The sequence below is a fragment of the Rhodofomes roseus genome (genome assembly GCF_022264815.1).
Source record: "Rhodofomes roseus strain CIRM-BRFM 1785 chromosome Unknown C8Q71scaffold_1, whole genome shotgun sequence".
Lineage (NCBI taxonomy): Eukaryota > Fungi > Basidiomycota > Agaricomycetes > Polyporales > Fomitopsidaceae > Rhodofomes > Rhodofomes roseus.
In genome coordinates this window covers 1,846,933-1,867,221 of record NW_025952957.1, presented here as the reverse complement: position 1 = coordinate 1,867,221, position 20,289 = coordinate 1,846,933, and the positions used below count along the sequence as shown (strand labels likewise).

The 20,289-nt window shown below is 58.4% G+C and overlaps 7 protein-coding genes across 7 annotated transcripts; 2 read left to right on the top strand and 5 right to left on the bottom strand.

Annotated features, from left to right (window-relative positions):
- Window positions 1-940: 940 nt before the first annotated feature.
- C8Q71DRAFT_33174 (uncharacterized protein) lies at window positions 941-2,560 on the bottom strand. Its single transcript, XM_047917884.1, has 7 exons — window positions 2,456-2,560; window positions 2,209-2,384; window positions 1,908-2,143; window positions 1,648-1,824; window positions 1,563-1,584; window positions 1,381-1,497; window positions 941-1,329 (listed from the first exon to the last, which is right to left on the bottom strand). Exons 2-7 carry the CDS (start codon window positions 2,212-2,214, stop codon window positions 1,258-1,260), a joined length of 630 nt encoding a protein of 209 aa, XP_047784974.1. The 5' UTR covers window positions 2,215-2,384; window positions 2,456-2,560; the 3' UTR covers window positions 941-1,257.
- A 25-nt stretch (window positions 2,561-2,585) lies between these two features.
- Window positions 2,586-5,648, bottom strand: C8Q71DRAFT_731537 (uncharacterized protein). Its single transcript, XM_047922191.1, has 2 exons — window positions 5,142-5,648; window positions 2,586-5,086 (listed from the first exon to the last, which is right to left on the bottom strand). The coding sequence occupies exons 1-2, from the start codon at window positions 5,422-5,424 to the stop codon at window positions 2,835-2,837; spliced, it is 2,535 nt and encodes an 844-aa protein (XP_047784973.1). The 5' UTR covers window positions 5,425-5,648; the 3' UTR covers window positions 2,586-2,834.
- Window positions 5,649-5,654: 6 nt separating this feature from the next.
- Window positions 5,655-9,886, bottom strand: C8Q71DRAFT_731535 (uncharacterized protein). Its single transcript, XM_047922190.1, has 6 exons — window positions 9,615-9,886; window positions 9,354-9,565; window positions 9,203-9,299; window positions 8,266-9,145; window positions 8,056-8,214; window positions 5,655-8,001 (listed from the first exon to the last, which is right to left on the bottom strand). Exons 1-6 carry the CDS (start codon window positions 9,794-9,796, stop codon window positions 5,974-5,976), a joined length of 3,558 nt encoding a protein of 1,185 aa, XP_047784972.1. The 5' UTR covers window positions 9,797-9,886; the 3' UTR covers window positions 5,655-5,973.
- Window positions 9,887-10,612: 726 nt separating this feature from the next.
- C8Q71DRAFT_731532 (cytochrome b5-like heme/steroid binding domain-containing protein) lies at window positions 10,613-11,433 on the top strand. The gene is made up of 6 exons (XM_047922189.1): window positions 10,613-10,753; window positions 10,817-10,845; window positions 10,896-10,932; window positions 10,987-11,084; window positions 11,136-11,215; window positions 11,272-11,433. Exons 1-6 carry the CDS (start codon window positions 10,669-10,671, stop codon window positions 11,345-11,347), a joined length of 405 nt encoding a protein of 134 aa, XP_047784971.1. The 5' UTR covers window positions 10,613-10,668; the 3' UTR covers window positions 11,348-11,433.
- Window positions 11,434-11,715: 282 nt separating this feature from the next.
- Window positions 11,716-12,407, top strand: C8Q71DRAFT_793735 (trafficking protein particle complex 2; the record flags this gene model as incomplete). Its single annotated transcript, XM_047925499.1, has 3 exons — window positions 11,716-11,863; window positions 11,941-12,101; window positions 12,192-12,407. 3 exons carry the CDS (start codon window positions 11,716-11,718, stop codon window positions 12,405-12,407), a joined length of 525 nt encoding a protein of 174 aa, XP_047784970.1.
- Window positions 12,408-12,687: 280 nt separating this feature from the next.
- C8Q71DRAFT_32807 (permease for cytosine/purines, uracil, thiamine, allantoin-domain-containing protein) lies at window positions 12,688-15,006 on the bottom strand. Its single transcript, XM_047917856.1, has 7 exons — window positions 14,788-15,006; window positions 14,578-14,720; window positions 14,478-14,521; window positions 14,243-14,428; window positions 13,977-14,186; window positions 13,807-13,924; window positions 12,688-13,753 (listed from the first exon to the last, which is right to left on the bottom strand). The coding sequence occupies exons 1-7, from the start codon at window positions 14,856-14,858 to the stop codon at window positions 12,969-12,971; spliced, it is 1,557 nt and encodes a 518-aa protein (XP_047784969.1). The 5' UTR covers window positions 14,859-15,006; the 3' UTR covers window positions 12,688-12,968.
- A 158-nt stretch (window positions 15,007-15,164) lies between these two features.
- Window positions 15,165-19,065, bottom strand: C8Q71DRAFT_731516 (uncharacterized protein). Its single transcript, XM_047922188.1, has 7 exons — window positions 18,301-19,065; window positions 17,996-18,242; window positions 17,384-17,937; window positions 17,095-17,325; window positions 16,707-17,038; window positions 16,030-16,656; window positions 15,165-15,968 (listed from the first exon to the last, which is right to left on the bottom strand). Exons 1-7 carry the CDS (start codon window positions 18,966-18,968, stop codon window positions 15,382-15,384), a joined length of 3,246 nt encoding a protein of 1,081 aa, XP_047784968.1. The 5' UTR covers window positions 18,969-19,065; the 3' UTR covers window positions 15,165-15,381.
- Between the last annotated feature and the right edge of the window lie 1,224 nt (window positions 19,066-20,289).

The window sequence follows — 20,289 nt, the reverse complement described above, 5'->3', positions numbered from 1 at the left end:
GCGTCGACGACGCGGGTGGTGGGGAAGGAGAGAGGAGGGAGAGGGAGGAGGGCACGTCGAGGCGGGAGAGAGAGACGGAGCCGAGCAGAGCGGGCGACGCGAGCGGCATGCCCATAGAAAAGGATTACAATACTCGGCGCCTAGGCGTGAAGGTAGTACTCCTCCCCGCCGGCCGGCCTCCCCGCCTTTCACGCTCCGCCCATATTCGTCTCGCCGCACTCAAACGCGTTCCGTGACCCGCCCCCGACCCGGCTGCGCATACTCGTCTGACCTGCCTCAGCTTCTGCGCAGTCCACCGCTGCACCGATTGTTTGTGGGCCTTATTTCCTCGTACGAGAACAGAGTGTCGGCCTACTCTTTCGGAGAACGTCGGTCCGCTCGTGACTCTCCGAATCAGCGCGCGGGAGGCGGTAGCCGGAGGGCTCGGAGGGCTCGGAGGGCTCGGTGGCTCGATCATGTTGCATCTCAAGGCGTTGTCAGTGATCAACTTCTACACCTCACGCCATCCGCATGTCTTCCTCCGGGACCGAACACCATGGCCACTATCACCTAATCGCACAGATGACAGCACTGGCAACATCGTCCTGCGACTTCTCGTCAACCACCGAATGTGCACAGTTGCCCGTACAGTTTCTTTGTCATGAGTATGACTAGTCACTAGTAGTGACTGTCCGCTGGGACGTCTAGACCGGGTCATTCCATAGCGTTCCATGATCAATATGGTGGACAGTGGTCGACATGATCATCTCGTACATCTGTCCGTCGCGTTTCAGCCATGCCACACGCAGCGTTCCGAATCCGAGATCCCCCTCAGGGGTGGTCAACGCTGACGTGGAAAGAAACCGGTCAACTTGCTTGGTGAGCACTTCGTGCCGCTCAGGTGAGTCGCCTTACACACGATCGCCATCCCGCTTTTGCCTGGCATGATTTGATTAGCTGTACACGCCTGGACCGCGGCGGACAACGATGAGATTCGAAGAGATGGAGACTCGACAGAGAAAACAGGCGTCGTGAGATCCACGGGAACGATGCCTACACTGAACTTCGCAATTGGCTCGGCAGACTCGGGGGTGAACGAGTCCCACATCGGCCTAGTGCTAGGAAATGAAGTACGGAGATCCTTGACCTATACATTTTACAGCGTGTCCGCGATGTAGTGGGCCCTGCATAGAAACTGCACCAGGCGTTCCCACTCGGCATGCGCTCGGCTGTCCCAGGGTACGTGAATACAGTAACCATGCTACCTCATAGGTGTCCTCAGGTACGTTTTTGTTCGAGAGCAGCCTTGCTTGTTTGTTCGACAATGTCCCTCCATGAGTGGTCAGGTTCCTAGCAATCTCATCAGCAGAGTTCGCAAGGATGAACTAACGACCACCTCACGATGTGTCTCAACCCGTGCTCGTCCACAGATTGCTGCCTCCGCGCGTTGGTCAGCGCGCCAGCCGCGATCAGGATACCGATGGTCAGCCCCTGCGCCCACATACGCGCTTGCACGATCTAGGCATGCGACGTCGCAGTCGCTTCAACGCCGGTCACACACACAGCAGCGCGATCAAGCATACCTTTTGTGGCAGCGTCTGGTATCTTGTTTACAGAGCGCCTGGATCAGTACCACCCCTAACGCCGCATCGTGCATTCGGTACGTACTTGTCCCGCATAATCCAGCCAAATGAGCCTGCCATGGTCGCCGCCCACGCGCCGCCAATGAAGCCATATTCGTGTCTGCCCACGACGTCCGCCAGCTTCTCCACCGGGCCCATCTTGTCCCAGCGCTCCTGCTTGCGCTGTTTTCGGATATCGAGCTCATGCGCGCCCACGTCGCTCCTGTGCCCGAGCGGGATCAGCACACCAGCGACATCAGGCATCCACGACTGATACGAGATCGCCGAACAATCGCCCGTACGTACCAGTGCTCTTTCTCGTAGCGCAACCCCGCATGTTCGGCGTTGATCGCGAATGCGGGGACGGCCACGAGGATGACGCCGAATGCCTTGATGGACGGCGGGAGCTGGCGGTAGTACGCCCAGCGGCGGTTGAGGAGGTAGGAGGTGGGCAGGGCGAACGCCAGACCGCCCGCGAATCCCTTCGCGCCGCCGATGATGGTCGCGTGCATCTGCGCCTTGCGCTCGTCTTCCCCGACAATCTAGACGGGGTTCACAGGTGTCAACGTCCTTCTGTTCATGGAATATGATGCAACACAGGACTTACTTTCATGGTCTAGAATTTAGGCTCTTGCTCGGCCAAGCTCTTGAGGGTGTGGTTGAGAGTGGGGGTAGAAGTGCAGAGAACTGAGCACCTTCCCTGGCGGATATATGAACGACAGCCATGATGAGCTCCTCCTGCATGCCGCTACGGGATCGCTCGGCTTGCATGAGTATTCAAGCCTATCGTGCGCGTGACGTCATAGACGCGTCCGTACGAGCCCAAGCTGGAAGCTGGAAGCATATACGCGTACCCGAGTTTCCCCCTCCCTCCTCCCCGGTCGTATTTGAGGTCTGCCTACGGGAGACTAGGTTTCCCCGGCGGACAGGGCGTACTTTGGCGTTGGGCTGCTTTGAGGCTCGGGGGGGGGGGGGGGGCGGGGGGTCGAGGCCAACAGAGCACTGACCTCCTGTCTCTTGAGGTCAAACGACATGATCTACTGAAATCCAATGTGATCGCATCAACATTGCAGGACGCGTACCGTTGCAGACGCGTCGTATCCCCACAGCAGCGAAGCGACTCGGGATATTCTTCTGCAGAGTCCTGCGAAGGTGACGTCGCCACTAGATTGAGTAAACACATAGTAAAGTAATCTTCGTCAAAGTCGAATGCTAGCTACAGCTATCCAAGAATTATGCACGCGCTGCACGCGCCCGCCGGCGGTCCGCCTCCTCCAACACGCTCTTTGGGCCTCTCCTCGCCATCGCATACAAGAATACCAAAATCACGAGGGCGAACTGCAGCCACAGCCACACCTCGAACATGATCCGCGTAATGCGTCCCTGCGGCTCGGCCCCGAGGACGCCTGAGGTGGCCGCGCGCACCTGCATCGCAGTTGTATCCTGGCCGCCTCCGTCTGTGACTCTGCCACCTTCATCATCAGGCAGAGTGTCGCCATCGTCATCAGGGAACTCCGGGATCTGCCTCCTGGCTCTGACTTGCATGTGCGAGAAGTCCCGCGCGGTCTCCTCAAACACCTCGTCCATCGTCAGTTCTGTGTCGAGGCCGGAGCGCGCTTTCGCCTTTGCCTTCAATAACGGCCGCCGTGCGAAAGGCTCCGGCGATCTTGACGGCGACGACGACTGCGAACGCGGGGCGAACCGCCCTTCAATCCAGCGGTGGGTGCGCGAGCGAACCGTCTGCGACAGCCGTTTCTGCCTCACCGACGCTGACTTCTTGGGTGTGGACTTATCCGGTGTCGGCGTCGGGGGCTCGATCGTGAGCTGCAAGCCGGGTGCCCGCGGGGGCGTCGAGGGCCCGGCTTCCGCTGCCCAGTCCTCCTCAGGCTGCTGCGATGATGCTACGGCCTCGCCGGAGTCGTCGAGCGCGGGGAACACGAACTGCGGCGACATAGATGCATCGCGCGAGAGATCCATTCCTGCCATGCCATATAAGCTTGTCGTCCGCAGGTGGTAATTCACCGCGTTCGCGCCCCAGGTGTCGCCGCACTCGCTACCCAGTTCGCTCCCTAGCGTCCGGCCCATCGTGCCGGGGAACGGTGTCGGCAGACCACTGCTGAGTGCTGGGGAGGCAGGGACCATCCCGTCCGTTGCTGCGGTTGACCAACTGGACATGTCTCCGAGCTCGGAGACTACGGCGGGTGATGGCATACGAGCGGCAGGCGACGAGAAGAACGGCTCGCTGCCATCCATGGAAGAGTCAGGCGTCAACTGCTCGCCCTCGAATAAGCCTACCACAGACTTGCGAGCCTTGTGCGCTGGGCCTTGCTTATGCGTGAGCGCACTGCGCACCGTACTCCGCATCTCGCCCGAGATACCGCTCGCAAACGCGTCTGACTGGTCGTACTCAAGCAGCTTGCTGAGGTCCTGGTGGATCGAACGTCTGAGGCTGCTGAACTTGATGGTCCCGTTGGATGCCATGCGCCGGACCTTCGTCGGGCTCTCCTCGATGCTATCTTCCGCTACGACCTCGAGCTCGACACTGTCCACTCCATCAAGGCAGTCGTAAACCCGGCGGATGCTCTCCGCGTCCCATTGCGCGGAACGCAGTTGCTCCTCGTTGAGTTGCTGCTCCTTCGAGATCTGCGCATTCGTCTCCTCGAGTTCACGGATCTTGTGCAGTAGCTGCGAGACGATGGCAGATTCCGCACCGGATGGGGTCCGTGTGCTCAGGAAACGGGGCCGAATCCGGGATGCAGGGAGGATGTCAGGCTCAAGCACCTCCAGCGGTGGTAGAATAGGCTTCGCAACCGGTTCAGGAGATGATGCGGAGGGCTGAGAACTACTGGCCGACGGTATCCGTATCGAACCTGGTGAACGCAGTTCGGACGGAGGTGCGAAGTCCTTGATCTCTTCAGGATCAGCCGCAGTGTCTGAGCCCGACACGGACGACCCCGCCTTCTCCCTGAACACTCGCACGCGCTCCTCCCGCTCTTCCTTCCGTCGCTGCGCCTCCTCCTCCGAGAGACTCACCGCGAGCTTCACCTGCTCGAGCTCCACCTCCTTAGCCTGCGTCTCCTCGAGCTCCTGATGGAGGAGCTGGATCTCGCGCTCGAGCTTCCGGAGCTTCCGCTTGCCCGCCTGGTCGGACTTCGACGACTCGGCCTCGAGCCTCTCGAGCTTATCCAGGAGTTCTGCGTTCTGATCTGCAAGACGCGTCAAGTCGGAGGGAGTGACTGATATCCGCCTCGTATGCCGGACGAAGGGCATGGGGAGAGATGTATCTGCATAGTCGGGGGAGCGAGGGAGGTTGGTGTCCGGGTATGGGGGCGACAGGATCCTGTAAGGTGTTGGTGCTATTGGGGAAGCGGGCGCTGTGGACGCGGGCGACGAGGGCAAGCGAGAGAGGAGCGTCTCGTGCTTAGTCTTGAGCTCGACGTTGTCCTTGTACAGACTCTTAATGATCGTAGACGTCAAGCTCAGCTCTTCGCACACGCGTCAGCTAACGACCTCCTAGTTGTCCATGAACACGAGTCTCACCAGTTTCTCGAGACTTGATCAGCTCCTCTGCCTTCAGCAGGAGGTCGGAGAGTTCCTCCCTTGACTTCTCCTTGACCCATTCCTCGGAGTCGTGGGGCAGCAGAGGTGGCTTCGTTTCGTCCAAACCATGTTCGGGAATGGCGCTCGCCGCGTCCAACACCACTTGGTCGAGCGAAAGCGCGTATGGTGGAGGAGGGAACGACGGGAACTGTACCGAGGGTAGCCTTCGTGTCTTCGCCGGAGGCCGAGGTCGAGGAGTCGCCGAAGTAGTCTCAGACAGCATAGTGGACAGAGTCCGTGAGCCCGGGGTAGGACTGCCAGGCCTGCTGTACAATTACTGGAGTACCGAGGCGTCCAAGCACCGTATTGCGAATCACGGCCTTAGGGGTTGGCAGGTTATGCCGCAGGGTATCGCTAAGTCAACCAAGAACAGTGGAACTCAAAGGTAGTAGTCGGGTCGACCCATGGTCGTTCCATGCACGAAACGCCTCTGGCGACGTTCGAAATCAGATGGGGTTCAAATTTGGACCAACGGAATCACAGGCCTGGCTCAGTTATATACGGGCTGCGAGCTCACTGGCAAGCACATCAGAGTCAGACGACGAAGATTGCGTTGTTGGACCTAACGTCCTAGAACTAGATTTCCACAAGAGCGTAGGTACTACGAGAAGATGTGCGTGATAATTTATCATGCGTAATGGGACAATAAGTGCTACGTGGGGTTGGGTGTAGAGTACAACATAGACGGGCCTTACTTGACAAGTTCGGAGTGGCATATATACATACGCATAGAGGAGAGGGGAGCTCATGGTAGTACGCTGAGGGTGGAAAATCACTGCTTCTGATTTTGGTTGGCGTTCGAGGCGGACCCAAAGTTAAAAGACGAAGGGTTTCCGAAGTTGAGTGCGCCCGAACTCGGCTGAGAGGTTGCGCCGAACGTTGGGGTTGAGGCGGGCTTCGGTTCGAAAGGATTCGACGCTGTCGTTGACGACGACGAAGGCGCAGCACCAAAGTTGAATGAGAACGCAGGCTTGCTCTGCGCTTCGCCACTGTTGGTGGTAGATGGCGTCGCGCTACCGGCCGGCGCTCCAAATGGATTGGCTGCGCCTGACTGCGAGGTCGAGGCACCAGCTGCGCCTCCGAACGTGGGTGTACCACCAGGTGTGCCGAACGTGAACGCGGACTTCGTGCCGGGTGGGTTAGCTGGCGTGGTGCTACCACCGAAAGCACTTGCACCACTCGCTGGAGTTCCAGCAGGCGTCGTCGAGAAGGCGTTGATGCCTGCCGGTTTGCTAGGGGTCGTAGCCACATTGCTGTTAGATGTAGAAGGAGCGCCGAACGGATTTGACGAGGCAGGCGCGCCGAAGCCAAACGCAGCTGGTGTCTTGGCGGCAGATGGCGCAGATGCCATGGTCGAACTCTGGCCAGCTGCCAAAGGGCCACCGAAGGGGTTTGACGCACCGCCAGCCGTCTGGGTTGTAGGGGCTGGCTGACTGGGAGCACCAAAATTGAACGAAAATGGCTTCGACGTGTCCGTCGCGCCCGCGGCAGTGGGCGTGGTCGATGCCGCGGGTGCGGCTGGTGCACTGCTACCCGTGTTAGCACCAGTGAACCCAAAGTTGAACTTGGCTACAGCGGTACTCGTGTTCGACGATGCAGCTGCCGGCGTGCTAGCTGGGGTCGTGCTGGCGGTTGCGGCTGACGCTGGCGTACTCGGCTGGGCGAATGTGGGCTGCTGCTGACTCAAGGCACCTGCAGCAGGAGCGCTTGGCTGCGTAAAAGAGAACTTGAGTGGCTGGGGTGCAGAGCCTGAGGCTGGTGTGCTTGTCTGCGGCTGAGTAGACGATGGAGCTTGTACCTGGGGACCCAAACGTGCCAGCAAGGAAGGACCAGAGCTCGCGCGCGCGGCCGTTGTCTGCTCGGTGGGGCCTGTCTCAGCAGGTTTGCTCGTCGACGTAGCGCTCGGCGGCGCAAATGAGAAGGCTGACTTCGGAGCCGCACCGGCCGCCGGAGCCGTGGAAGGCTGAGTGGTATTCGCAGCACCACCGAAAGGGTTGAACGACGGTGCACTGGTTGATGCAGGGGTGGCAGAAGCGGGTTTGGTCATAAATGAGCTCGCAGACGGAGCGGACGGCGCAATTGATGGTTGAGTGCTTGGTTGAGGCGCCTGTGGCGTAGTTGTCGTGGTGTTCTTAATGAAAAAGTTGGGGACAGACGATGGAGGCTGGGCGGTCGTAGAAGCGGGCGTGGCAGAAGTCGAAGGGGGAGCTATGTTGAAGAAATTCTTCTGGGCCTCGTGTGCAGGCCCTGGAGCAGCATTCGATGCAGGCGTAGCGTTTGATGACGAGGGCGCAGGTAATGTGCCAAACGAGAACGAAGAGGCCGGTTTGTCACATGCCTGCTGCGCCTGCTTCTCTGGTGCCTTCTCGTCAGGCTTCGCACTAGTGAAGGTCAAAACAGCTGGGGCAGACGATGTCGCCGGAGCAGCCCCTGCGGGCGCTATCGATGGCTGAGTGGCTGTCTGTGGGGGGGCGATAGCTTTCCTCGCCTCTCTCGCCTCTGCCAACTTCTTCTCCCTGATCTTGGACATCGCAGCAGCCTCAAGATCCTGCTTCTCCCATTTCGAGTATGTCTTGACAGTGCGAGGCTTCGCCGGGCTGGGTTCAGGTGTGGAAGCGACGGAGAGCTGTGGCGCGGAAGTCACTCGACGGTTGGGAGGAACCTGGGAATGCCGGAAGGGATTGAGACGCAGCCCGACGTTGGTGACGATTGACTGCCTGAAAGGACCTCTCTGTGGCGCAGGGCTTTCCGGTGTCGTTGGCTCTGAAGCCCACAGAAGACTCTTGCCCGAAGGATAGTCCTATTGTGCGATGATCAATTCGAAGTCTATGCAGAACAATGGAACGTTACGCACTGAGACATCGCCCGGAGTAGCAGGTACGCTCGGGCTCGGGCTATCCTGCCATGCCAGATCACCATGTTCCTTGGCCGCCTGGTATTCTTCTTCCGTAAGCCATGTTTCCACGTATACATCGATGTTGGCACGACGATCGGCATGCTGCGAATCCTTTGGCTGTTTCACCAGGTGAGACGATGCCGTATAAGGAGCTTGAGTACGACGCACCATAGGGAAACGTGTTCGGGACCTCTTGACCAAGTCTTGGCGCAACCGCTGCCCATTGGGGCCGACCTTGTACCGAATCTCATTGACCTCCCATTCCTCTCCAATTCGCCTGCCCTTGCACAATGGATCGTTGGACAGTGGCGCGTCGAACAAGGGATCGGGATCACGGTTGCCACGCTGCCTGCGAGTGATGCGCCTCTTTGGCCGTTCCGGTTCCTCTTCACTCTCTTCCGATGCATCATCACGGCTGCGTTTCTGGCCGCGGACGGGGTCCTCAACTTTCTTTGCCATTGCACGCCTCTTGCGCCTCCTACGAGACTTGCGGCCGTCCTCCGAGTCGAGCTCGTCAGCTATGGACTCATCGCCACCGAACGTGGAGCCAGCTTCGTCGCGGTCTCGCTTCTTGCCTCTGTACACTGGCTGCATCTCCGTGACCTCGTCCTCGTCAGTTGGTTGGACTTCGGCCATCTCCTCGTCGGATGCGTCGTACGCCCGCTCGCGGACCTGCCTCCGTACCCGCTTGTCCCTTCCACTCGTGCGTACGTGCTCGATGCCCTCGTCGTCATCAACATCAGCCTGGCGCTTGGCACCTCTCTTGGGTTGTACAGCTTCGACCTCAACCTCCATGTCGTCGTCGCCGTCTACCACAATGCCTTCATCGACCTCGCCTGCCAATCTCGACTTCTTCTCAGGTTTCTCAGCCTCATCATCCTCGCGCGCGTGCTTGCCTTGAGTCTTGAGCGCAGGTGGCGATGTACCCTTACCAGTGGCGTCACTCAGGGTACCCGGCGAGATCGTGGCTGATGAGTCTGCCTCCCTCTGCGCAGGCGTATGGACGTAATCTCTTACGACAGGCTCTTCAACAAGCGTGGCCGATTGTCTGTTTCATCAGCATGAGGTGAGCTCGTGCATAAAAAATCCAATATGCATCACTTACCCCATTAGCCATGCGTTGTGGGCAACCTGACGAGGGTCGTACTGCGACACATATGGCGCGTGGTTGGCGCTGCGAGGCACCTCCGGCTCTCGGAACCCTGAAGAAAGGGGCTGTGAGCGCGAACATGAGGAGAACAACGTACAAGACGTACGGGCCAGTTCCTCCCCTTCCAGCGGACGGCGTACAAGCATAGGGACATCTGAAGAACCATGTCGTAACAGGAAACCGTCTTCGTCTAGTTGCTCTGACGCCTCACGACTACCCTCCTCGGAACCCCCATGAGTGCGCGTTCGCACCGCAGCGTAAGCTATGTTGAAAGGGCGTTCGTCATCGTCCGGAATGCCGTATCTCCTGCGTAGTGCCCTGCAGAGCAGTGAGTAGTGTTCTTCAGAGAGGACAATATAGCACGTACTTGCGGTACCGTCGGTCTTGCCATCGATTGAACGCAGGTATAAGAACGAAGTAGGAAAGGAGAGAGAACACCACCGCAAAAGCCGCCGTCCCGGTCGGATGTTCCGCCAGCCAAGCCTTGTACGGTTGGCCCGGGGCCTTCTGGAGGTGACCGCCTAGGATGTCGGAACGTTCGTCGACCATGGCGAGCGGGAGGGGCGGTGAGTGTGCAGAGTGTCGCGACCGGCGGAGGACAAGAAGACAAGATCAGCAAACCTTGCGTGGCGGATGCAGGGGAACGCGTAGCGGAGCTTCAAATAAGACGCGTCGGTCAGCCACTCGGGCCAAGTCCAGCCACCACGCCACATATCCGCTTTGGCTACATACTGCGTCCATCACGTTCTCACAGCTTTGTTGTTTGCTCATTTTGCCTTACGCTTGAGGATTGTCCAAGCGCGCTTCTACTCAACCGCCTTCTCCGGCTTTCGGGAAGCGGCCGTCATATCTGCTGATGCCTATCCGACCTGGACCACCCATCCTTGCAGTCGAAGGATACTACTCCCCATGATGTGGACACGGCTACGCTGCCTTCGCTGACGGCAGCCCATACGTTACTGCCATAAGTTGTTCAATAAAGGATGATCATCTGGAGTAGGCATTCAATAGCCTGAGTGCCAGATGAGAAGCGGATGGTCCACATTCCCGAGCCATTCGGGATATGTAGCACTGTACATGCCATGCTTGGACAGAGAAACGAATACACGAGGATCCCCCTGTCCTACATAGAGTACATTTCTTTCTTCGCCATGCGCCGCTGTTCGGGAGAGAAACGATGAGTGGGCCGATTTTCGTCGCCGACGAGGAGGGCAGAACTCGAACGACCGCGCCAGCAACAGGCCAGCAACGAGCGGCCGGTGAAACGCGTCTGTCAAATCTCGTTTACCACGTGTGAAAGAGAGCACGGCCTTAGCCGGCGCATATAACGGACCAATAAACATCGCACGATTGCCTCAACCCCAGTCGGTTCGCCGTCCTCGCCCTCCCCTCCCCGTCGTCGCCAGAGGCCTGCTGCAGCCATGTCTGAGACCAAAATTATCACCTACGACGAGCTCAAGAAGAACAACAAGAAGGACAGCCTGTACATCCTCATTCACCAGAAGGGTGCGTAGACATGGCCTCATACAATGTCACGTATCTCCGCGGTCTCCTGATACACCTCCTCAGTGTACAACGTCTCAAAATTCATTGATGAGGTAAGGGTAAATTTGGGTTGCGTACCTTCACTATATGAACCGCGGCGTAGCACCCAGGAGGAGACGAGGTGATTCTCGCCGAGACCGGTGAGTAGCTGCGGCACCCGTTACCTGTCTACGTGGCCTAACGTGTCACCACAGGTAAGGATGCTACAGAGGCATTCGAGGATGTCGGTCACTCGGACGAGGCCCGTGCTATCCTCAAGGACCTCTTCGTCGGTGAATTCGAGAAGGATGGTGTACGTCGCGTCGGTTTGCTTCTCTGGGGTCGGCTGTAACATTTCGTCCAGGCCCTCAAGGTGAAGCCTGCCTACGACAGTCACTCTTCGGGCAGCCAGGCTGTCAACACAGCCGTGCAGCAAGGATCAAAGTGCGTACACCTCAGACAGCCGCCTTCATCTCCGAGGCCTAATTATGTCCGTGCAGTATGATGTACTTCGTTCCTCTCGCCATGCTCGGCGCATACTTCGCATGGCGGTACTACTCGAGCGGGTCGCTATAGACTGTTGCATTGCTATCTTTTGACTAGTTGTTCTCATATTCTGGTAGTGCTTCATCTTGTTTTTATGCATTTCTTTGGCTCCCGGATGAATGGAGTAAGTTGAGGTCGGCCCATTTCATGGCCGTCACAGGGACCAGTGCTATTCCTAGGTGAGAGCCCCACTATGCCCGCGTGCAGAGGTGTCCTGCTGCCTCGGAGGAAGTCTTCGATAAACGGAAAGTCAGGAAGGCAGCGTCGTGCGAAGGGAACAGACAACCGAGGAGACACGGGTGGCATATGCAGCGGGAGCGTGACTGCTACTATGTAGCGCGAGCGGCTGCGCGACGACCCGCTGGCCGAGCTGTCGACGTGTGGACGCGCCGTTCACCATGCCACCCCAGCCCCGTCTGAACGCCGTCGCCTTCGTCTCGCCGCAGAACCACCCCATCCTCATCCGCACCTTCGCCCAGCCGCGCCAGGATGAGCTCAAGTATCACTACATCGCCCACACCAGCCTCGACGTGATCGAGGAACGCAGTGCGCGCCCCCGCTGCCCGGCTCACCTGCCCCGTCCCGCTGACTGAGGCCGCCGTGCGGTCTGTTGTTTCCCGCAGTTGCGTCCGCGCAGGCGGCCAAGTCGACGGAGTGCTACCTCAGCCTGCTGTACACGATGGAGGACGTCGCGGTCTACGGCTACGTCACGCCCCTGCGCGTAAAGATCATCCTCGCGCTCGCCCTGACCGACGCCGTCGTACGGGATATAGACGTCATCGCGGTGCGTATTCCGTTTCATCTAAAAGCTTGTCGTCTGATCATCATCTCTGTCCTCTTCCTTCGACCCCCACCCGCATTTTCTGCGAAACAGATATTCAAAGCGATGCATACCGCATACCACCTCTCTGTCGCGAACCCGTTCTTGAAGGTGAACATGCCCCTCGAGAGCGTGAACGACCACGCCGCAATGCTCTCCGCGGGGAGCGCGAAGTGGAAGGCCTTCCGCCAGCGAGTAGACGACGTCGGCAGAGTCATGGGCGCGTCCATCCCTTCCTCTACGTCCAACGCGTCCACGCAATCGCATTGAATTCTTCTCAAACCCTCGCCTGTGTGAGTAGAACATAGTCTCGAGTCTCGACACGTCTGCACGCGTCGGTTCGTGTCCCCGTTTCAGGCTGGCCGGCTTCACCGTCACACGGCGGTGACGGCCCTCCACCGTCTGGAATGCGGATGCACTCTATTCTTTTCTCTTTGTACGAAGGTGCATCGGGACTGGGCCAGAGGACAGAACCTAGAGCAACAAAGTGCCTTTTTATTGACTCAGCTCTCGAAAGGTCGCCTGTGCTGGGACAGATACGGGGCAGACAATCCATGTATTTTCACTCACTGCACTCAGTCGTTGTATAAGTAACATGTAGACAAACTGCAATCATCTGATGGTGTCTCAATGGCAGCAAGTGGGTGAGCAAGGTCTCAACTTGGCATCGTATTTGAGCTCGACGGCAATTACATTACTACTGCTACCAAGAAAAGCCCATTAGGGCACGACATACAGAGCTCATCCCGGCCGTTGCATACATTAGTAGACACTCTACATACACTGGCAAGTTCTACTCTATTTAACACGGTACACACATCTTCACACATCTTAATAACCCCAGTACTTCTTCTCGATATACCGCAGTGGCGGGAAGACCACCGCCGTGAACGCGAAGCTCAGCTCGAACCCGATGTCACCGCCATAGATAGGGTCACCAATATGCCGCGCGATCTGGCCGACGTACCACGTCTGCGCCATGCCGAGGACGGCGCCCGCGATACCGCAGCCGAGCGCGATGAACGACGCGACGCCGAGCGGGAGCTTGCGCCAGTTGTTGTAGTGGTCCGGGTCGTAGTTCGCCCAGCGGCCGCGGCGGAAGATGAGGTGCTCCTCGACGAGGATGGTCACGAAGATCGCGAGCCAGTAGCTGAGGATCGTGAGCAGGGTGTCGAGCCACTCCTCGAAGTGGCTCGCGCCGACGATCGCGAGGACGATGTACACAACGGAGCCGACGATGACGATGAACACGCGCGGGATCGCCTGCGCATACGGATGAATGTTCTGGAAGGTGAGCGCGAGCGAGTAGATGTTCGGGATGTTGTTTGCGATGATGGAGAGCGAGAGGATGACGAGCAGGAACCGGCCGAAGCCACCCATGGGGCCCGTCAGACCCGCGCCGAGTAGACCACCCACGGAGGAAGCGTCGTAGGCGTCAGCCCAAGTCGTCTTCGCCGTTAGTGTCGTCATGGCAGCAGCACCAAGGCACTCGACGAGGATAAGAGGGATGTTGAGACCGAGATACGTCCAGAAGAAAATCTTGATAGCAGGCATGTCTTCCGGCATGCGGACGGTGTAGTCCGCCGCAATAGACGTCCATCCAAGAGCGAATCCAGCTAGGAGCCTCAGATGAATGATAGCCGAGGATGAGGGGACTAGATGTACTCACCGACTGCAGCGCCGAAGGACAGTACGTTACCCGCCTCGACGGCGCCGGTGCCACCCCACGGACCTGCGTCCGCGAACCGAGCGATTTGACCGAGGTAGATGATGAAGATGATAGCAACCTTGGAGACAATTCGTAAGGAAATTTCGCTATGATAAAGTGATAATACGTACCGGGATCCAGGAGTACATCTCATATAAGTGAACGACACGGTATCCCATGAAGCTAACAGCAATCGTGCCAATTGCTATCACAATAATTGCCGCGGCAGTAGGGATTTGATGCGAATCGCTGACTGCACGGAGCGTCTGCGCGCCGACAATCGAGTTTACTACTGACCAACCGACGCAGGCGATGCAGTTCAGGACGATAGGAACGAGCGACTGTATGAGCGCGGGGGTCAGCATTCAAGACAAGAGCGAGTACGATGTATACGCACAGTGAAGTACCCAAAGGAGAACCTGGAGATCGTGAGTTGTCGTAGACCGAGCTTGGGACCCCATGTTGAGAAATATGCAACAGGGATAGTACAGAGCAGGTTGAAGAACAGGATGACCAGGCAGGCTTCACGCAGGCCCAAGTAGAAGATGGAGCTGGCGAGCGTTCCCAAAGAGAATGTCGACGTCTGCGAGGCGTCAGGTCCCGCGCATATATACCTCAATAGAGCAGCTTACGGTCATGTTCGCGGCGAGCCATAGCCAGAAAGGCGCAAGGGGGGCTGCAAGACCTTCCGTCAAACTCCCCGGCCGGGAGGCATTCGAAGAGCAAACGCACACTTCTGCGGCCGCGCATCTGGCGGGACCCGCTCAATACCCTGCGCCTCGACACCATACGCGTCGAGCTTGTCGACGATCGCCCAGAGGCTCCTGAACTTTGTCCGTGGGACCACGGCATCGGAGACACCGACGGGCTCGACGCTGGGGAGACAGTGAGAAAATGAGCCCAAGATTTTCGGGGCGGGTGGCGGACGGGTGGGAGACTCACTAGTGCTCGATGTCCTTGTTCTTGAGGTCGTGGTCGCTCTCGGAGGCCTGCTTCTCGATGGACGCGCTCATGGCGGGGAGAAGATGGAGGGTGGGCGGAGGGGTGGCAGCGAGCAGAGGGATATGGGCATGGCGGGAGGAGCTTATCTATGGCAGCCTGGCAGCTCCATATGCCCGGCGGTATCGTCCTGTCGTCGGATATTGCCAGGCGCACCCGGGGGCGGCCCGCCCTTGGCGCCCGTCTTCCGCGCGCGCCCATTGGCTGAGCGGTCGTGCCTCGGCCTCGGAGTGCGCCCACCGCCAGGCACCGTCCTCAAATTCACGATCCCGATTGCCCCCATTTATTTTTCGATCCATCGGCGCGGACCTCAGCGCCCACCGCCAGTCCCGCCACACCGCCACCCAGCCCAGCCGTCGCCCATCTCAGCGCAGATAGCACGAGGCACGCACCTGGCTGCTAGCGCATCCCGCGGTATGGCCGTGGATAGCGCACATACGTTTCTCCACCCAACGCCAACGAGATAAGACGGTCGAATGCACGTCAGGCGTCGCCACTGGCAGCTCTGCATTTCATCGCCTCAACGAATCAAGTCTCCTACGCGCCAACCATCGCATGCGCAAGCTGATCTATCTCCTCCAGCGCCTCCCGTGCCATCACCCGCACGACAGCGTCCTCGTCCGTCGCCGCAACGTAGCCCAGCGTAGTCTTCGCTCGTCTGACCAGTCTCGTCGGGAACGTCGGGAACGCGGGTGCACCACCCGCGTCCGAGTCGTACAGCTGCGCCGTGCACGCCTGGATGAGCAGCGTCAGGAAGTGCAGTGCGGCGCGCCTCAGCGGTGGGAACTTTGAATTACTTGACGTAGGCTGGGCGTCCATGGTGTCAGGCGTCGGTGGTGGCGGTGGCCTATCCTCGTCCTTATCGCGTGTGCCTTTGTCCTCGCCTTCGCGGTCGTGTGCCTGCTGGTCTTCGCGCGGCCTGTTCTCTTTGCGTGGTGTCGCGGGAACAGTCTCCACTTGCAGCAAGTCAATCATCGCTTCTGCAAGGTCCGTGGCGTACGGGAGCAGTGCCAGCGAATTCGTCTTCGCGCATTGAGCGAGGAGCGAGATGGCCGACGTCCTCAGCGTCGTTGGCAGGTCTGACGTCCGTAGCACTCTGAAGAGCGGCGGCACCAGAATATCAACTATACTCACAAATCGCCATGAGTATGAAATGCATTCTTGACAGTTCGAATGCACGCTCACCGTAAGCAGGTAATGCGTCCCCACACCGCCGCACAACCTGAACAAGCGCCTCCCCCACCCGCGTGCGCATGTCCACCTCCTGCTGCGTCATCACCCCGCCTTTCCCTGGGCCCTCCGTCCCATCGCAATACGTCCGCACGAGTCCGCGGAGTACCTCCTTGCCATAGCCGTCCACCATCGCCGATAGTCCCTGCACTGCGTTCAGGTACATATAGCTATCGTCGTCCTGCACGCTCTGCAGGAATATACTGAGTATCCCGGGAACCAGCGCGCGATCGAGGGCGGGTTCCTCCAGGTGCACCGTCCCTCGCCCCGGGGTCGCACGCCGGGCAGAGACGAGGTTTCTTAGGAGGAGCAGGCCATGGGCGCGCACGGGCAGGAGTGGGTCTTGTAGGAGTTTGAGTGCCTTCTGGTAGGTCTCCTGGGGAGTCTCTTCGTCACCCTTGGACTTCTTGGCCTTGCGGGAGCTGCCTGCGGCGGACGTGGAGGCGAGGCGCGCGGTCATGACCATACGAGCCTCTCGAGCGAGCGGGCGGATTGTGTCTGACGAGTCCTTGGACAATGGCTCGAGTAGCGAGAAGATGTCGTTAAGTATTGGCGCGGTCCTCGCGGACAAATCGGGGTGTGCTGTACGAGATATATGAGCGGTGAAGTGCACCTCGTAGCAAGGCACATACCTTCGAGGATCGAGAGAAGAAGGTTCACCGACGTGGCGACCATCTCATCATCACCCGACGCCCCCATTTCAGGCCCTTCGTCGTCACTGTCACCCTCATCTACTTCGGGCTCCTCTTCCTCGTCAACAATGCGCAAGTCCTGTAGGTTGAGCCCACCGCCATTTGCACGTGGTTCTCTCTTGGGCGATTGTGCCGCGGGCGACGCCGCAGATTCGAGAGCGTGCTTGATGAACGAGAGGATATGGTCGGGTTTATTTAGGATACTCGAGGCGGAGTCGTCCGTAGCGAGCTGGGTCTGCATCTGTAAGATGAGTTGCAGATACAGCAGTGTTCTGATGAACGTATGTCAGTATCTAGAGTAATGAGACTAGAACACGACTCCACGCACCGCAATGGATCGTTCTCGGGTTGCGCCTTCAGCTCCCGGTATGCTTCAAGGAGCTTGACGAAGACCTCCGACGAGATGTCTGACCGATCGATCGACTTCAGGTAGCGGACGAACTGCACTGGATCCGGACGCAGATCAAATAGATTCGCGTCCGCGTCGAGCTCACCGACCTCCTCTGCGCGTCGGAGGTCTTCTGGGGTGAATAACGAGAGCGTTGGGTTCCGCTCGGTGCTGCTCAGAGGGCAGGTCAGCGTACAGGCGAAGCACGAGCATGAGCAAGACCACGCACGTTTCCAGTCTCGCTAAGCTGCCGGTCACATCGGCCTTCCACTCGCCTCCTTCGCCGAGCACGACCTCCCAGAGCGCATCGATGCCCTCGTTCGTGTTCACAATCCGGCCCCAGGTCACGAGGAAACCTCGCACAGACTCCTTCAATGCGGGGTCTGATGCCTTGATCGTCTCCAGGTGCGAGAGGATGGCATACAGTGCAGGCAGAATAGGCGTCAGCAGGCTCGAGATGAAGGTTGGCGACGGGTCAGCGTTGGTAAGCAGTGTCTGGAGTACATCGAGTGCCTCAGACGGCGTCAGCTCGGGCGTGGCTGGGGCCTGGGGTGTCTCTTCGTTGTTTTCGTGTCCGGGTACGTCTGGGGACGTGACCAGGAATGGCCGGTGTAGGCGAGCTAGCAGGATATTGGACACAATGCTCGCTTCCTTGTCCCCCTTTTCGGAAGCAAGCATGCGTGAGAGCGCAAACGCGATAGCTCGTCTATATATGGGCGGGATTCGCTTCGGATCCGTCGACAGTATGGCGAGGAGCCGAGGGATGATGACCCCATAGTAGTCCTGGAGGCCAAGGCTTGTTAGCAAGGAGCTTGGAGGATACAAGGCATGGACTGCGTACCTCTGCTTTCATGCTCGCTGGAACAGTACCCAGGAGACGTGCGACATGCTCTAGCTTTTCCAGGGGTGCATCCTCTCCAGAGATGTCCTCTTCGCCGAACATCGCACCGAGCAGGCCCGCTACGCCTTCGGGCCGGAGCAACTGGCGGCTCAGCAGGAAACCGCAAGATTTCCGTGCGTAGGGGAGGGCGATTGAGCTGTCTGACAGTATGCTGCCGAAGGCAGCTATGGTCTGTGCAGCCGACAGTCTTACGGATCGGAATCAGCGTCAGTCACTCCGTGAATGACGAATGCGTCTGTACTCACGTAGACAGAAGCTGCATGACAGACGGCCGAATGAAATCAACAGGCTTGACGGAGTCTGTAGCTAGATTCTTTGGCAGCCATCCGAGAACGATGGATGGCTTGAGCAGGTCCGCGACGTGCTTGTTCAGCAGGGCGGAAGTAATCGCTGTCTGCAGCAAGGGTGTTTGTGGACCGTGCGGGTATGGTAGACGCAGTAGACGAATGATCGTCTCTGAGAGCCTCTCATAATCGTCCGGGACACCCGTGAGGTCAATGATCTTCGCTCCCGCATGAGCCTGCGACGTCTTGACGGGGATAGCATTAGCGACGCGTCCCAGCTGCGGCTCGACTCCCCACTTGAACACGATCGAAATGAGGGTGCGGATCTGCGCCAGGTCCCGCGAGCCTATGCTTGCGTTCGAGGGGCCTTCCTGTGACTGAAAGGCAGCATCGTCTCGACTCCACTCGCGCTGCAAACACTCCAGAACGTACAGAGCTTCCGTCGCAGTTCGAGCCTGTAACCCCTCAAGCGTCCCATCCATAGCTGGACATTCCAGTCCCCTGACGGAAAAGTATTGCGTCAACCTCTGCTTGAGCACATCCGCGACGTTGGTCGGTGTTTCCGATGGTGTAGAATCGATCAGTGACCCGCCTGCACGAAGCAGATTGAAAATAATATGGTCGTCCATGCTGAGCGCTGAGTGCTGAGCAGCAAGATGGAACGTGAAGAAGACACCAACAGCTGCAGCCTGCAGCTTGAGCTTGAGCAAAGACCGGTCCCCCCGAGGCGCTAAAGCGATCGACGACTCGTACTTGGCGCCGCCGGGCGCTCGATCCTTGAGCGCTTGACTGGAATGCTCACTGCTCAGCCTATATCAATGCCAACTCAAGCTAAAGCTCCTCCTTTCCTGACGCTCTACTCTATCGTCTGAAGCTCAAGCTCATGACCATATCTTGACTTGGATTCTATGCATGTACGACAGGAAACCCTTCGAATATGTTCTGGCCTCCGAGTTAAGCTGCGACTCACTGGGAACTCTGGCGAACTCTGGCACTGAGTAGTCTATCGGGCTGCCTTATACGACTGGGACAGGCGTGGGCTAGTTTGAGCGCAGTCTGTTCAATTCAGTTTGGTGAATACTTTTGCGACGTTCTTCGATCGCGTGCATCTAACGAAAAGGTTCGTGTCGTGGTTGTCGTGGTCGTTCCCCAGTGCTTATCCCATACTCAGTACTCCGAGTCAGTACTCGGTGCGGAGTGTATACACTAGCGCAAGCGTCCAGGCTTCCGGCACTTTGATTGCGAGCACGCATGAAGCTGCGCCGGAACCATTGTTGCGGGTTGGGACTAGCCCTCTCCAGACTCCAGCTGATCGCATGTCAGTCCACCGCCTCTCTATTTGAACTTCTGTGGCGACCTACGAGCCATCGGTATCTACGGTACGGATGCACAGTTTGAGATCCGCGGCAGTGTGCACCAGCTGCCTGTATCTTCACGCACAGCCATGCAATGAGCTCCAAAGTGGGTACGGCTTTGCAACGCTATTCATGATGCGCCCAGCGCATTCTCTACCCGCTTCGACGTAGTGACGAGAACGTTGCATCTTATGAAACTTCGCGGTCCGCACTATTCACATGCAATCCGCAAATTTCACTTACTGACCGCACGCAGTCCAAGCCTTACTCTCCTGCCACTCGACCTCAGAGACCCGGGCATTCATCCTTCCCTACCTATCCAGGTGCCTACCTCCTGCCTCACTGCCACTCCGCCCAGTGAGGATGGGCCGTCTCTCACAGCGACATTGTAACGACTGTCCTCATCATGCAACATGAACCCCCGCGAGGACATCTGGTCTAGCATACATCGAACTAGGTTTCAACTTTCAACCTTGATCCGAGATGTGTGTTCACATGAAAGCGCATGGTCACGGGTCATCGCGAGGACACTAGGACTCTACATCGCTTTGACCTACTCACATCGCATGCCCCTGCCGGCTATTAACCGCTCCGC

What these genes read in the sequence shown, in the direction of transcription:
- C8Q71DRAFT_731532 (XM_047922189.1), top strand. Translation starts at nt 10,669, where the DNA reads ATGTCTGAGACCAAAATTATCACCTACGACGAGCTCAAGAAGAACAAC. An exon ending in CATCCTCATTCACCAGAAGG is followed by an intron (nt 10,754 to 10,816) that starts GTGCGTAGACAT and finishes ACACCTCCTCAG; the next exon opens with TGTACAACGTCTCAAAATTC. An exon ending in TCTCAAAATTCATTGATGAG is followed by an intron (nt 10,846 to 10,895) that starts GTAAGGGTAAAT and finishes ACCGCGGCGTAG; the next exon opens with CACCCAGGAGGAGACGAGGT.
- C8Q71DRAFT_731535 (XM_047922190.1), bottom strand. Translation starts at nt 9,796, where the DNA reads ATGGTCGACGAACGTTCCGACATCCTAGGCGGTCACCTCCAGAAGGCC. An exon ending in CAAGACCGACGGTACCGCAA is followed by an intron (nt 9,566 to 9,614) that starts GTACGTGCTATA and finishes ACTGCTCTGCAG; the next exon opens with GGCACTACGCAGGAGATACG. An exon ending in CCCGAACACGTTTCCCTATG is followed by an intron (nt 8,215 to 8,265) that starts GTGCGTCGTACT and finishes CTGGTGAAACAG; the next exon opens with CCAAAGGATTCGCAGCATGC.
- C8Q71DRAFT_731537 (XM_047922191.1), bottom strand. Translation starts at nt 5,424, where the DNA reads ATGCTGTCTGAGACTACTTCGGCGACTCCTCGACCTCGGCCTCCGGCG. An exon ending in GATCAAGTCTCGAGAAACTG is followed by an intron (nt 5,087 to 5,141) that starts GTGAGACTCGTG and finishes GCGTGTGCGAAG; the next exon opens with AGCTGAGCTTGACGTCTACG.
- C8Q71DRAFT_33174 (XM_047917884.1), bottom strand. An exon ending in ACCAGACGCTGCCACAAAAG is followed by an intron (nt 1,498 to 1,562) that starts GTATGCTTGATC and finishes TCGCATGCCTAG; the next exon opens with ATCGTGCAAGCGCGTATGTG. An exon ending in AGCACGGGTTGAGACACATC is followed by an intron (nt 1,330 to 1,380) that starts GTGAGGTGGTCG and finishes TGAGATTGCTAG; the next exon opens with GAACCTGACCACTCATGGAG.
- C8Q71DRAFT_731516 (XM_047922188.1), bottom strand. Translation starts at nt 18,968, where the DNA reads ATGGACGACCATATTATTTTCAATCTGCTTCGTGCAGGCGGGTCACTG. An exon ending in CAGCGAGCATGAAAGCAGAG is followed by an intron (nt 17,938 to 17,995) that starts GTACGCAGTCCA and finishes CTTGGCCTCCAG; the next exon opens with GACTACTATGGGGTCATCAT. An exon ending in TCTTCTCTCGATCCTCGAAG is followed by an intron (nt 16,657 to 16,706) that starts GTATGTGCCTTG and finishes TATCTCGTACAG; the next exon opens with CACACCCCGATTTGTCCGCG.
- C8Q71DRAFT_32807 (XM_047917856.1), bottom strand. Translation starts at nt 14,858, where the DNA reads ATGAGCGCGTCCATCGAGAAGCAGGCCTCCGAGAGCGACCACGACCTC. An exon ending in AGATGTACTCCTGGATCCCG is followed by an intron (nt 13,925 to 13,976) that starts GTACGTATTATC and finishes ATTGTCTCCAAG; the next exon opens with GTTGCTATCATCTTCATCAT. An exon ending in GTCCTTCGGCGCTGCAGTCG is followed by an intron (nt 13,754 to 13,806) that starts GTGAGTACATCT and finishes TGAGGCTCCTAG; the next exon opens with CTGGATTCGCTCTTGGATGG.